Source organism: Vipera berus (genome assembly GCF_964194415.1).
Source record: "Vipera berus genome assembly, chromosome: 6".
NCBI classification, from domain to species: domain Eukaryota; kingdom Metazoa; phylum Chordata; class Lepidosauria; order Squamata; family Viperidae; genus Vipera; species Vipera berus.
The window spans coordinates 4,768,783-4,784,603 of record NC_138208.1 but is presented as its reverse complement, the minus strand read 5'-3'; the positions used below and the strand labels follow the sequence as shown (position 1 = coordinate 4,784,603).

Here is a 15,821-nt window from a genome sequence, read left to right as displayed (position 1 = left end):
GAGGAAATGTCTAAATGTCTAAAGAAATCACTCAGTGGCGAATATATATATATATATATATATATATATATATATATATATATATATATATATATATATATATATATATATATATATATATATATATTCATTCTGGGGCATTTTTGAATTGAATTGGATGAAAACAGATCTCTTGCGTAACTCACCTCATCTAGCAGTAAGAATAACTAGGACAAGGTATTGTTTGTCTAAGCTTCCAATTGGTGATGCTAGCAATGAAATCACCTTTCACTTTTTCAAGCCTCGGATCTTATTGCAGAAAGAAGTCATTGTGACACTGAAAATATAAAGCAGGGTGGGGAATCAGAGAAAAAAGTAGGGTTATTAGGCCATCCAGAGTGTGACTCATATGTTTTATTAGACTAGAATAGGGACATAAAAGCGAATAATAAGGCACAGCAGGAATTCCTTTGGATATTTTTGTTTTTATGGCCATTGCGAAGGTAAGGTACAGAATTTTCTCCAGAGTGAAATATTTCCACAGAAGGCTTGCCCATGAAGTCCTTGAGTTACGACCTTATAAGCGCTATGTCTTTAGAGCTCAAAGCATTGTTAGAGACCCATACACACCCACTTCAGGGTCTGTTTCTTTTGCTCCCTTCTGCGGGGTCGGTGGGTGGGTGGGTTTTGAAGAATTTCCAGCAGGACCACCTGATTCTGCAACAGCTTTGTTCCCTATGCCATCCGTCTGGTAAATTCGCAAGATTCATTTTTCTCGCCGTGCATATGCATACATTCGAACTAGACGGCGATGTTTCTCTGTGTCATATATCTGGTGGGTGGGGTGGTGGGGTGGAGGTACATGCATAAATGATATTTTTTTTGAGAGCTGAATGCAACAAAATGTCATTTGAATGTATGCTGATTAGTGTACATATACAGAACGATAAAGTTTTTATTCTGTTCTGTTCTGTTCCGTTCCCTATTCCATTCCCTGTTCTGTTCTGTTCTGTTCCATTCCATTCCATTCCAAAAGGTGACAGTAGGTAGACAGAGATTCAAGAGAGAGTGATGCAAAAGTAGAAAAAGCTGGGAAGGCAGATGCGGCTCTGGAATCCTTTCTTACTCTCTACCAGAAGTGGCTACGGATATTTTCTTCTGTGTAACGAAGGACCGCGCCTTTCTACTTGGGCTTTGCATTGCATCTGCGTGTGTTTGTGTCTACGTGCGTGCAAGGAACATCCGTGGCTGCATACTCTCTGCTCTGGATCGTAGGACTAGAAACGAGAAAAGCTTAGGATGGTGCAATCATCAGCTTTTTGATCCACTGCCCAACTGCCTCTCCTATAGAAATTGCACAGATTTTTTTTTAAATGTTTTTCTCTGCCTCCTCAAGCCAGATGGGGCCTATTTTAAAAAGGTTACAAAGTAAAAGTTAAACTTCCCACTTTGGTGTGTCATAAATCACAATCCCCAGCTGAACACCTTTGGCGGGATCTCTGACGGTAGTTCTAGCCCGTCAAACACTTGAGCAATTGGACCTTGGTTCCCACAGGAAAGTTATTGTTACGACTGAACTAGGAGAATGTATTTTCTCTCCGCCCATAGCTGTGGCAAGTTGAAAAACGAAGAAAAACGGCTGTAGCCGGAAGTAGTTTTGTAGATTTGATGTGTATGTTGTTGATTTTAAATATTGTAGCACTGAAGTTCTAAGCCTCACACCAGCTGATAAGGCTTGCTTTAAGTCATATCTGCTTGGTCTTTTTTTTTTCGTCTTTCAGCGTCCATGTTTCTGAAGCAAGCTTTCGAAGGCGAATATCCTAAATTACTGAGGCTGTACAATGATTTCTGGAAGCGTCTTCAACAATACAGCGAAAACATTCAAAGGAACGTTATAACGAACGGCAGCCCCGAGCCTTTATCGGAACTTCCACAAATAGATGACGATGAACAGGACATATTCATGCGGAAGAAACAAGATTATGAGTATGAGCACTTCTGTCTGTAATTAGACCACAGACGATTTCAGACTTCAGACTCCTTGCAACAAATTAGGCCGTTTTCTGTAGCGCAGCGTGATATTTATAAATAGAAATTGGTTTTGCCGTTCACAAAGGCAGTGAATCTATTGCCGTTGAGTCATTAGAATTTACTGGTTTGAATAGAAGCAGGTTGAAGATTAGTGTGCGTTGGGATTGATTTGTAAGAGGGCTGAGGTATTTTAACACAAAATTCTCGATCAGTTCTCATATTGTAGCTTATTAAACTGTCGTAAGGCAACATTTCTGCCCTGGAAATTAGTCCCAACCCATGGATATTTGGGGACGGGCATGCTTAGTGTATTTAGAAAATTTTATTTTAAGTTGAGAAATACTTAGGTTTGATCAGTGTGTCTTGATGTAGAACACGAATACACTTACTGGGGTTTTTGAGTTACTAATCTGAGCAAGGCATAGAGTTTGATACAGGAATAATAATAATAATAATAATAATAATAATAATAATAATAATAATAATAATAATAATAATAATAATAATAATAAGAAGAAGAAGAAGAAGAAGAAGAAGAAGTTGTTGGAAGGGACCTTGGAGGTCATCTAGTCCAACCCCCTGCTCAGGCAGGAAACCTTATACCATTTCAGGCAAATGGCTGTCCAGTCTCTTCTTAAAAACCTCCAGTGTTGGAGCATTCACCACCTCTGGAGGCAGGTTGTTCCACTGGTTAATTGTCCTCACTGTCAGGAAGTTTCTCCTTAGTTCTAGGTTGCTTCTCTCCTTGACTAGTTTCCATCCATTGCTTCTTGTCCTGCTTTGAGGTGCTTTGGAGAATAGCTTGACTCACTCTTGTGTTATTACCATCATATACAGCACTGGTAAGACCACACTTGGAATGGTGTGTCCAGTTTTGGTCACCACGATACAAAAAAAGATGTTGATACTCTGGAAGGGGTACAGAGGAGAGCAACAAAGATGATTAGGGGTCCGGAAACTAAAACGTACGATGAACAGTTGCAGGAACTGGGAATGTCTGGCCTAACAAAGAGAAGGACTGGGAGTGACATGATAGCAGTCTTCCAATATTTGAGGGGCTGCCCCAAAGAAGAGGGATCAACCAATTCTCCAAAGCACCTGAGGGCAGGACAAGAAGGAATGGGTGGAAGTTTATCAAGGAGAGAAGCAACCTAGAATTAAGGAGAAATTTCGTGACAGTGGGAACAATTAACTAGTGGAACCACCTGCCTCCAGAAGTTGTGAATGCTCCAACACTGGAAGTTTTTAAGAAGAGACTGGACAACCACTTATTTGAAATGGTATAGGGTTTCCTGCCTGAGCAGGGGGTTGAACCAGAAGACCTCCGAGGTCCCTTCCAGCTCTGTTATTCTGTATTCCATTTATACCCAACTGCACGCATCTCTGTGCATCAACGCCTTTATAAGACATAATGCACATTGCAGAGATATTTGCTTTTTAATCTGTGGAGTTCAGGTTAAAAAGCAAGTGTGTGGTTGTTTACAATCTCACTGGAAATTGTCACTGAGCCCTGGTGGCTAGATTGCAGTATTGCAGGCTCTGAAACTACCGACTGTCAGCAGTTCGATGCTGATGGGGCTGAAGGTTGACTCAGCCTTCAAATTGTTGGGGGACCATATGCTGACTCTTTAACCGCCCAGAGGATGGTGTTGAAGCACTGTGAAGTGGTATATAAGTCTAAGTGCTATTGCTATCTAAGCTGTGGCGGCGCAGTGGTTAGAATGCAGCATTGCAGGCTAATTCTGCCCACTGCTGGCAGTTCGATCCTGACCGGCTCACAAGGTTGACTCAGCCTTCCATCCTTCCGAGGTCAGTAAATTGAGGACCCAGGTCATTGGGGGCCACAGGCTGCCTCTGTAAACTGCTTAGAGAAGGCTGTCAAGCACTTACGAAGCGGTCTATAAGTCTAATTGCTATTGCTCTTCTCGGCAAAAGATGAAAAGATCCTATTGGAGAAGCCTTTTGTCATGTCTCAGATGGGCTGCTGCGTTTGCAAAATGAAGATGAATATTTTTGTCTTTGTCAATTGCTCCTTTTTTTAGCCCGGAAAAAGCATTAAAAAATTCTTTGCAACCTTATGAAGCTGCCTATCTATCAAAATCCCTGTCACGGCTCTTTGATCCCATCAACCTCGTGTTTCCTCCCGGAGGTCGCAACCCCCCGTCGGCCGACGAACTCGACAGCATTATCAAAATCATTGCGAGGTAAGCGTTTGTAATAAACCTCGGTGCACAACGTATGAAGTGATTCTTTTTGTTTTTTTTCCCCCTTCTTCCTTTTTAATCACAACTTCGGAACGGAGATGTCTTCAGCGGTTGCATGACTCCTTTCTTTAATCTCCTTTTGCATTCTGTTATATATTTTTTATTTTCCAGTGAGCTGAATGTGGCAGCGGTGGATGTAAACCTCAGCTTTGCAGTATCAAAAAACGTGGCAAAGACCATCCAGCTATTTGGCGTCAAGTCTGAACAACTTGTAAGTAATATATTTAAAAAATAAAAATAAAACTATTTTCAAATACAGTTAGTCCTTGACTTAACAACCATTTGTCTAGTGGCCATTCAAAGTTGCAAAGACACTGGGAAAAGTCATCTAGGACTGTTTTTCACACTTAATGACTTAATCCCCACGGTCACGTGATCAAAATTCAGGTGCTTGGCCACGGGCTCATATTTATGAGAGTCGGAGCTGGATTCAAACGGAATGAACAACTGTCCCGCTTAGTAGTGGAAATTTTGCCCCCAATTGTGATCGTAAATTGAGGACTACTGTATTTGCCTTTTTTTCAAGACTGGAAATTGATGGGATGGGATCGATGCAACGAATAGCAATTTGGTTTGAGTGGAGCTTGAATGATTAAAAGTTACAAATGAGTTACAACGGTAGAAAGACCCCCCCACACACACACACACCACACATATGTTGTTGAAATGGAGACGGCTTTGGGATTTCGCCGGTTACTCCTGCAGGGAATCTTTTATAACGTATTTGACATCTCGCAATTTTCTTTATAAACAGAAATCACAGGAGGGTTAAACTATCCTGAAACCTGGGGGGGGAAGAAACGTAGGAATCTTAGCCAAGCTGAAAACCAATAACACGCTCCGATAAAAATGAAATCGTATATCGCTATAATATTTTAGAGCGGCAGACCCATTTCTCTTTAGCCTGGTAAACCACAAGCGAGCCTGCCTTCCCTCCAGATTGCACAAGAACTGGGATGGACTGGGTGGCCCCTAATCTGACTATAAACCTCTCTGCAACTGGTAAGTTCAGACAGCTGGTCAGAGAGAAAGGAACCGGTATCCCAAACGGCAAAGAGTCCAGATGGTTCGGTCCGGGGCTGTCTGGACCTAAGGCCATCGTTTTGAGAGGTCCTTGGTGGTCTCTGAGCTCGGTTGTTTACTTGCAGACGTTTCATTACCCAACTAGGTAACATCATCAGTGCTGGTAAGAAGCGAGGTTCGCTCTCAGGTTATATTCGAATGGCTGGTCTGGTCAGTGTTGGTGGGGATGGTCTTAGAGGATAGGATTAGAATTAGAATTAGAATTAATAGAATAGAATAGAATAGAATAGAATAGAATAGAATAGAATAGAATAGAATAGAATGGAATGGAATGGAATGGAATGGAATGGAATGGAATGGAATAGAATAGAATAGAATAGAATAGAATAGAATAGAATAGAATTTAGAGTAGAGTAGAGTAGAGTAGAGTAGAGTAGAGTAGAGTAGAGTAGAGTAGAATTTAGAATAGAGTAGAGTAGAACAGAACAGAACATAGAATGGAATGGAATGGAATAGAATAGAATAGAATAGAATAGAATAGAATAGAATAGAATAGAATAGAATAGAATAGAATAGAATAGAATAGAATAGAATAGAATAGAATAGAATTTAGAATAGAGTAGAGTAGAGTAGAGTAGAATTTAGAGTAGAGTAGAACAGAACAGAATAGAATAGAACAGAACAGAACAGAATATAGAATGGAATAGAATAGAATAGAATAGAATAGAATAGAATAGAATAGAATAGAATAGAATAGAATAGAATAGAATAGAATAGAATAGAATTTAGAATAGAGTAGAGTAGAGTAGAGTAGAATTTAGAATAGAGTAGAGTAGAGTAGAACAGAACAGAACAGAACAGAATAGAACAGAACAGAACAGAACAGAACAGAACAGAATATAGAATGGAATAGAATAGAATAGAATAGAATAGAATAGAATAGAATAGAATAGAATAGAATAGAATAGAATAGAATAGAATAGAATTACAGAATGAAATAGAATAGAATAGAATGACAGAGTTGGAAGGGACATTGGAGGTCTTCTAGTCCAACCCCCTCCTTAAGCAGCAAACCCTATACCATTTCATACAAATGGCTGTCCAGTCTCTTCTTAAAAACTTCCAGTGTTGGAGCATTCACCGCTTCTGGAGGTAGGTTGTTCCGCTGGTTACTTGTTCTAACTCTCAGGAAGTTTCTCCTTAGTTCTAGGTTGCTTCTCCCCTTGGTGAGTTTCTATCCGTTGCTTCTTGTTCTGCCTTCAAGGGGTTTGGAGAATAGCTTGACTGCCTCTTCTTAGGGGCAACCCCTGAGATACTGGAACACTGCTATCATGTCACCCCTAGTCCTTCTTTTCATTAAACTCGACATACCCAATTCCAGCAACCGTTCCTTATATGTTTTAGCCTCCAGTCCCCTGATCCTCTTTGTTGCCCTTCTCTGCACTCTTTCTAGAGTCTCAACATCTTTTTTACATCGTGGCGACCAAAACTGGATGCAGGATTCCAAGTGTGGCCTTGCCAAGGCCTTGTAAAGCGGTATTAACGCTTCACACGATCTTTTTGACCCCCCCTTTTTTGTCTGATCAATTGTCTCTTTTGCATAGTCTGTAGATATTGCTAATGTCCAGGTGTTTAATTGATGGCTTATTTGTCAGAGTGCCAGGCTTCTAGAAATTTCCTAGCGTTTTTGGACTCGGCTTGGCGTAAGATGGTTACATTTTCCCGAGTGAAAGTCTGGTGAACTCTGGTTTCTCTGTTGTGAAATGAACGAGTTTCCATCAAGTCTTCTGACTGCTGGTTGGTGTTCTTGACAGCCATTCTGTTTTTCAGTGCCACGGGGACCAAACCTATCAGCTCTTCTCTTCCCAGCGAGCTAGGGAATCCTGGAAGTTGAGGTCCACACATGCTCAAGTTGCCAAGGTTGACAAGCACCAGTCCGCATGATTCGGTCTCCCACCGACTCATCCCATTCGCTCTCTTGATTGCTTCTACTGCCATTTATCTTGTATGCCTCTCAAGGATTTGTTAGCCTTCATAGCTTTTCAAGAGATCAATTGATTGGCACGTTGGACTCTTCCTTGGTTTTATCCCATTCAGAAACGGTCTCCTGCTTGAGCAGGGGGTTGGACTAGATGACCTCCAAGGTCTCTGGTTCTCTGACACCGCCGCTGGCTAACTAAACGAGGAAGGACCGTTAAGCATGCCGTGCCAGTACTTTTCAAACTCTGGGAAGCTGGACCTGTTCCAGAGGTTGTTGTTGTTGTTGTTAGTTGCGAAGTCGTGTCCGACCCATCGCGACCCTATGGACAATGTTCCTCCAGGCCTTCCTGTCCTCTACCATCTTCTGGAGTCCATTTAAGCTCACGCCTACTGCTTCAGTGACTCCATCCAGCCACCTCATTCTCTGTCGTCCCCTTCTTCTATTGCCCTCAATCTTTCCCAGCATTAGGCTCTTCTCCAGTGAGTCCTTCCTTCTCATTAGATGGCCAAAGTATTTGAGTTTTAGCTTCAGGATCTGGCCTTCTAAAGAGCAGTCAGGGTTGATCTCCTCTAGGACTGACCGGTTTGATCGCCTTGCAGTCCAAGGGACTCGCAGGAGTCTTCTCCAGCACCATAGTTCAAAGGCTTCAATTCTTTGGCGCTCAGCCTTTCTTATGGTCCAGCTTTCACTGCCATACATTGCAACTGGGAAGACCATAGCCTTGACTATACGCACTTTTGTTGACAGGGTGATGTCTCTGCTTTTTAGTGTGCTGTCTAGATTTGCCATGGCTTTCCTCCCCAGGAGCAAGCGTCTTTTTATTTCTTGGCTACAGTCCCCATCTGCAGTGATCTTGGAGCCCAGGAAAATAAAATCTGTCACTACCTCCATTTCTTCCCCATCTATTTGCCAGGAATTGAGAGGGCCAGATGCCATGATCTTGGTTTTCTTAATGTTTAGTTTCAACCCAAGTTTTGCACTCTCCTTCTTCACTCGCAACAAGAGGCTCTTTAGTTCCTCTTCACTTTCTGCCATTAGAGTGGTATCATCTGCATATCTTAGGTTGTTGATGTTTCTTCCGGCAATCTTAATTCCAACTTTTGATTCATCTAGCCCTGCCTTTCTCATGATGTGCTCTGCATATAAGTTAAATAGGCAAGGCGACAGTATACAGCCTTGCCGGACTCCTTTCCCAATTTTGAACCAATCAGTGGTTCCGTGTCCAGTTCTCACTGTTGCTTCTTGGCCTGCATATAGGTTTCTCAAGAGACAAATAAGATGGTCTGGTATGCCCATCTCTTTAAGGACTTGCCAGAGTTTGTTATGATCCACACAATCAAAGGCTTTAGCATAGTCAATGAAGCAGAAGTAGATGTTTTTCTGGAACTCTCTAGCTTTCTCCATGATCCAGCGTATGTTAGCAATTTGATCTCTAGTTCCTCTGCCTCTTCGAAATCCTGCCTGTACTTCTGGTAGTTCTCGATCCACATACTGCTGGAGTCTAGCTTGTAGAATTTTAAGCATAACTTTACTAGCATGAGAAATGAGTGCAATGGTGCGATAGTTTGAACATTCTTTGGCACTGCCTTTCTTTGGAATTGGAATGTAAACTGATCTTTTCCAATCCTGTGGCCACTGTTGAGTTTTCCAAATTTGCTGGCAAATTGAGTGAAGCACTTTTACTGCATCGTCTTTTAAGATTTTGAATAGCTCAGCTGGAATACTGTCACCTCCACTAGCTTTGTTGTTGCTCAGCTTTTCTAAGGCCCACTTCACTTCACATTCTAGGATGTCTGGCTCGAGCTCAGTGACCACCTCATTGTGATTATCAGGGACATTAAGCTCATTCTTGTATAGTTCTTCTGTGTAATTTTGCCACCTCTTCTTAATCTCTTCTGCCTCTGTTAGGTCCCTGCCATTTTGGTCCTTTATCATGCCCATTTTTGCATGAAACGTTCCCTTCATCTCTCCAATTTTCTTGAAAAGATCTCTGGTCCTCCCTATTCTATTGTTTTTTTCTATTTCTTTGCATTGTTCATTTAAGAAGGCATTCTTATCTCTTCTAGCTATTCTTTGGAATTCTGCATTTAATTGGGCGTATCTTTCTTTTTCTCCCTTGCCTTTCGCTTCCCTCCTTTCCTCAGCTATTTGCAAAGCTTCCTCAGACAGCCATTTTGCTTTCTTGCATTTCTTTTTCTTTGGGATGGTTTTGGTTGCTACCTGTTGTACAATGTTGCGAACCTCTGTCCATAGTTCTTCAGGCACTCTGTCTATCAGATCTAATTCCTTAAATCTATTTGTCACCTCTACTGTATATTCAACAGGGATATGATTTAATTCATACCTGACTGGCCTAGCGCTTTTCCCTACTTTCTTTAATTTAAGCCTAAACTTTGCAACAAGAAGCTCATGGTCTGAGCCACAGTCAGCTCCTGGTCTTGTTTTTACTGACTGTATAGAGCTTCTCCATCTTTGGCTGCAGAGCATATAGTCAATCTGATTTCTGTGTTGACCGTCTGGTGATGTCCATGTGTAAAGCCGTCTCTTGGGTTGTTGGAAAAGAGTGTTTGCTATGACCATCGTATTCTCTTGACAAAATTCTATCAGCCTGTGCCCTGCTTCATTTTGTACTCCAAGGCCAAACTTGCCTGTTATTCCAGTTATCTTTTGGCTTCCTACTTTAGCATTCCAATCTCCCATGATGATAAGGACATCATTTTTGGGTGTTAGTTCTATAAGGTGCTGTAGGGCTTCATAGAACCGGTCAATTTCATCCTCTTCAGCACTGGTGGTTGGGGCATAGACTTGGACTACTGTGATATTGAATGGTTTGCCTTGGATTCGAACTGAGATCATTCTGTCATTTTGAGGGTTGTATCCCAGTATTGCTTTTCCTACTTTTTTATTGACTATGAAGGCTACTCCATTTCTTCTGAGGGATTCTTGCCCGCAGTAGTATACCTGATGGTCGTCTGAATTAAATTCACCCATTCCTGTCCATTTTAGTTCGCTGATACCTAAGATGTCGATGTTTAGTCTTGTCATCTCTTGTTTGACCACATCCAGCTTTCCTTGAGTCATGGATCTTACATTCCAGGTTCCTATGGAGAAAAAATCTTTACAGCATCGGACTTTCCTTTCACTACCAGACATATCCACAGCTGAGCGTCCTTTCGGCTTTGGCCCAGTCGCTTCATTCTTTCTGGCGCTACTAGTACTAGCCCTCTGCTCTTCCCCAGTAGCATATTGGACGCCTTCCGACCTGAGGGGCTCATCTTCCAGCGTCATATCGTTTTGCCTTTTGGTACTGTCCATAGGGTTTTCATGGCAAAGATACTGGAGTGGGTTGCCATTTCCTTCTCCAGTGGATCACGTTTTGTCAGAACTCTCTGCTATGACCTTTCCGTCTTGGGTGGCCCTTCACGGCATAGCTCATAGCTTCATTGAATTACGCAAGCCCCTTCGCCACGACAAGGCAGTAATCCATGAAGGGGGTTCCAGAGGTTAGCTTATCAAAAAATGTCCTCCCTTATCTCCATCCCTCCCAGTTGCTAGGAGCGATCTGTTTCCTTCCTCCCTCTCCTCCCCTTCCTTCTGTCCATCACGCCTGACTCCTGTTGGCGTGTCCCACGTGTCCGAAAGTCCTCAACGGACGTTGAAATAAACAGACCCAACCTTCCTCTCCAAGAGGAGAAGCTCACGATGACCTTCGGATCATAAAACCGAAGGGGGAAGAAAAGAAAAAAAAAAGTTCCCGACGGCGACATCAAACTATTGCAAATAAATAAATAAATAAATTTTTAAAAACCGCTGAAAAAGACCGCGTTTCCTCTGAAATTAACGAGGGCAAGAGTTCCCCTCTCCATTTTGTTGGCCCAAGGAGCCAGCATTGTCCGAAGACATTTTCCGTGGTCCCGTGACCAGCCTGGCTGTACGCCACCGGGATGTCTTTGTGCCTGCGAGTCGTTCCTGGCTCCGGGCCATTCGCTTGGACAGATCCCAGAGGTTTTTCTTGGCAACCTTTTCAGGACTGTTTGCCCTTGACTCTCCCTAAGGCTGAAAGGGAAGGACGGAAGCAACCAGATGGCGGTGCCGGTTAAGGCGGGACTCGGCTCCCACTTTCCAGCCTGGTGCCTTTAACCACTAGACCAAACTGCCCCTCCCTGGAAGAAAACAGAATGTAAATCCCATAATTGATTCTTGAAGGCAAGAGCTGGGTTGTCAGCTGAAAGAAATGGTTGTTTACTACAATCGTTATTGGATATTATTGTTTGCTTCCTGTTAACAGTCGTGCTTGGTTGTTGAGAGTGTGGTGTTGAGAGTGTGGTGGCACATCAGCTCCCTCTGGTCCTGGATGAAGCGGATTATCTAGACCCGTACCAATCGGGTTTCAGGCCCGGGTACAGCACGGAGACGGCATTGGTCGCGCTGGTGAATGATCTCTGGAGGGCCCGGGACAGGGGGCATTCCTCTGTTCTGGTCCTATTAGACCTCTCAGCGGCTTTCGATACCATCGACCATGGTATCTTGCTGCGGCGTCTTAGGGGATTGGGAGTGGGAGGCACGGTTTTACAGTGGTTCTCCTCCTATCTCCAGGGACGCTCGCAGTCGGTGTTGGCAGGAGGGCAGAGGTCGACCGCGAGGTCTCTCATTTGTGGAGTTCCTCAGGGGTCGGTCCTCTCGCCTCTCCTGTTCAACATCTATATGAAACCGCTGGGTGAGATCATTCGTGGTTTTGGAGTTGGGTATCATCAGTATGCTGATGATACCCAGCTTTTCTTTTCGACCCCAAACCACCCCAGTGATGCCCTCACCGTGATGTCCCGTTGCCTGGAGGCGGTTCGGGTCTGGATGGGGAGGAACAGACTTCAACTCAACCCCGACAAGACTGAGTGGCTTTGCATACCTTCATCCCGGGTTTATTCGGACATTCCATCTCTTTCTATGGGGGGCGAATTATTACCCCCCGTAGATAGGGCTCGGAACTTGGGAGTCCTCCTGGATTCACGGCTCACTCTGGAAGATCACATAGGAGCTGTGACTAGGGGGGCTTTCGCCCAGGTTCGCCTGGTGCGCCAGTTGCGGCCCTATCTAAGCCGGGATGATCTATGCACAGTCACTCGCGCGCTCGTGACCTCTCGACTAGACTACTGCAACGCTCTCTACATGGGGCTGCCCTTGAGGACCACCCGGAAGCTCCAACTGGCACAGAATGCAGCCGCGAGAGTTGTGTTGGGAGTTTCCCGATGCTCCCATGTTAAACCTCTGCTCCGTGAGCTGCATTGGTTGCCAGTTGTCTTCCGGGTGAGATTCAAGGTACTAGTCATGGTGTTTAAAGCCCTACATGGCAGGGGTCCGGAGTACCTCAGGGAACACCTGCTGCCGGCGTCAACTTCCCTCCGCCCTGTGCGTTCCCACAGAGAGGGCCTCCTCAGGGTGCCACCGGTCAGAGAATGTAGATTGGTGGCCCCCAGGGGGAGGTCTTTCTCTGTGGGCGCCCCGGAGCTATGGAACCAGTTACCGGTTGAGCTCCGGACGGCGCCCGATCTTCGCTCCTTTCGCCGCGATCTGAAAACATACCTGTTCGAACAAGCCGGCCTGGCCTGAGGAGGGATTGGTGGGGTTTTTACTATCACTTTATTGGGGTTTTATTAATGTATTTATTGTTGGGCATGTATTTAATTACTTTTTAATTTTTGTAGCTTTGTGTTTTATTCTTGCCCTGTACACCGCCCTGAGTCCTTCGGGAGAAGGGCGGTATACAAATATCAATAAATTAAAATTAAATTAAATTAAATTGATTTCCCATAACATCACCCATTTTGTTATTTATATACAAATATATGTGTGTCTGTGTGTGTGTGTATGCACTCTATATATATATATATACATACATACATACACACACACACACACACACACACAAAGGTAAAGGTTCCCCCGCACATCCGTGCTAGTCGTTTCCAACTCTAGGGGCCGGTGCTCATCTCCGTTTCAAAGCCGAAGAGCCGGCGCTTGTCCGAGGATGTCTCCGTGGTCATGTGGCCGGCATGACTAGACGCCAAAGGTGCACGGAACGCTGTTACCTTCCCACCGTAGTGGTCCCTATTTTTCTACTTGCATTTTTACGTGCTTTCGAACTGCTAGGTTGGCAGAAGCTGGGACGAGTAACAGGCGCTCGCTCTGTTACGCGGCACTCGGGATTCGACCCGCCAAACTGCCGACCTTCTGATCGACAAGCTCAGCGTCCTAACCCACTGAGCCACCGCGTCCACATATATATATCTATATGTATATTCTGACTAACGACCACAGTTAAGCCCCAAACTCCTGTTGCTAAGCATGGCACTTGTAAGTGAATTGTTGCAGTTGTTAACTTAGTAACACGGTTGTTAAGTGAATCTGGCTTCCCCATTGACTTTGCATGTCAGAAGGTCACAAAAGGGGATCACATGACCCCGGGACGCTGCAAACCGTCATAAACATGAGCCAGTTGCCAGGCGTCCGAATTTTGATCACATGACTGCAGGGATGCTGCTAACGGTCGTAAGTGTGCAAACCAGTCGTAAGTCCCTTTTTTCAATGCCGCTGTAACTTTGAATGGTCACTAAATGAACCGTTGTAAGTCGAGGACTACCTGTACATACTTCCGTACATACATACATACCCGTATACGTATACATATATACACACACACACTGTAAACCTGTGTGGGTATGGTTGTGTCTTATTTTACTTGATTTTTTAAAAACTCCTCCATTAAAAAAATATTGGCTGGATGAAGGAGAGAGGGGGGGGCATGTCAGGCTGTGCAAAAAAGCACAAATCAAAAAAAAAATCAATATGCTGCTTGAAAATAATTGAGAAGTTGGCACCAGTCGCACCAGTAATGAGATGGCTAATCTGCAGCAAAGGCTTGTAAAAGCCAAAAAAAAAAAAATGTTTTCCTGGTTTTCACGTAATGACTAAATTTGCCGTTCGCCTCAGACTAGCTGAAAATAGAGTGGGATAATTGGGATTTGTGTGTGGTGGAAATTTCTGTGTTGCGGTATGAACCCAACCATCTTCTTAAGCCATAATAGGATGTCGTGTTATGCAAATTCAGCATGTTCCTCTAACCTGGGTTGATGGTTTAGGACGGGGGGGGAGGTGTCTCCAAATTTGGCAACTTTAAGACTTGTGGGCTTCAACTCCCAGAATTCCGTGCTGGCTGGGGGATTCTGGGAGTTGAAGTCCACTAGTCTTAAAGTTGCCAAGGTTTGGAGAAGCTTGGTTTCATGTATACCGAGCACTGATCCAATAAGTACTTTACGGCAGGGTTCCCCAAACCCCCAGTCTGTGGACCGGTACCGGGCCGCGGCATGCCAGAAACCGGGCCGCACAAACAAGCAAAGCCCCATCTGTGGGATGCAGGCAACACACAAAACCACGCACTCTCCGGTCTGCGGAAAAACCTCTCTCCACGGAACCGGTCCCTGGTGCCCGAAAGGTTGGGGATCTCTGGTTTACGGTGAATTGCCGATAAAGAGAGTAATAATTTTACGGTTTGTGGTTCCTGAGCTATTTGAAGCCACGTCACCTTGCAATGGTCCAAGATGCTAAATAAACTGGCACAGGTGTCTTTGCTGGCCACAGTGGGACCCCACCTGGCTGTTACCTTGGTTAACATCTGACACCCATTTTTTTTTATCTTCTCCTCCAAGGCGCCTCTGATGGTGGACGGCAGATGGGGGTGGGGTGGGGGATTTGTCCCAAGGACCTCAAAATTCAGACCCAGTTCCTAAGAACCTGCTGAAATTACTCCTTGATAGCAAAGACGCTGTTCAGCTTCGATAGTGAACAAATACAGGCGGTCCTTGTTTTATCATAGTTCATTTAGTGACCACTTATAGTTAACAACAGCACTGAAAAAAGTGACTTATGACCGTTTTTCACATTTGTGACCGGCTTCCCAACTGTCTTGGCGTCAGGGGTCACGAGATCAAAATTCAAGGGGCTTGGCCCTTGACGGTCGCAGTGTCCCAGGGTCACACGTGATCTCCTTCTTTTCCTTCTTCAGTTCCAAGATGGTGTATCCAATAAAGATTTATTTTTTGGGACTCAATTGCCCTGAGGGTTCCTTTTTTGGGGGAGATTGATAATCGGACCGTTGATGGCATCTGGTTTTTCCTGGATCTTATTTTTCTCGCCACTGAACTGCATTCTGTTGGCTAGGGCCCAATGCTCAAGTCTGTCAAGATCCTCCTAAATGTTGACTATATCTTCCAGACTTTGACTATTACGCTTCTTCATTCTCGCGCAAAATAGCACTTCCTATCCTAATATCCACACTCGTTCTCATTTCCGAATAGTTTTCTGGCCTTTAAAATTGTAACAGATTGTTATGCAAGGAAATACATTTTCTCAGAGGACAGAAAGTTGCACACATTAATCATATTTTAAACGGTGTCTTATTTTTAGCAGAACTCAGTCATAGGGAAGATATGTGTAGTGTTGTTTCCAATGTGATCAGGCTGAAAAACTGACATGTCGCAAAGTAATAA

At 44.0% G+C, this 15,821-nt stretch overlaps 1 protein-coding gene across 6 annotated transcripts in view; it reads left to right on the top strand.

The window, feature by feature from the left end:
• COG5 (component of oligomeric golgi complex 5) overlaps positions 1-15,821 on the top strand; it is a 150,302-nt gene that overhangs the window by 109,343 nt on the left and 25,138 nt on the right. For all 6 annotated transcript variants that reach the window (XM_081330701.1, XM_081330699.1, XM_081330700.1 and 3 more), the window contains 3 exons: positions 1,761-1,965; positions 4,053-4,214; positions 4,386-4,485. In XM_081330701.1, coding sequence (XP_081186827.1) covers positions 1,761-1,965; positions 4,053-4,214; positions 4,386-4,485 — 467 coding nt within the window. The remainder of the gene's footprint in view (positions 1-1,760; positions 1,966-4,052; positions 4,215-4,385; positions 4,486-15,821) is intronic.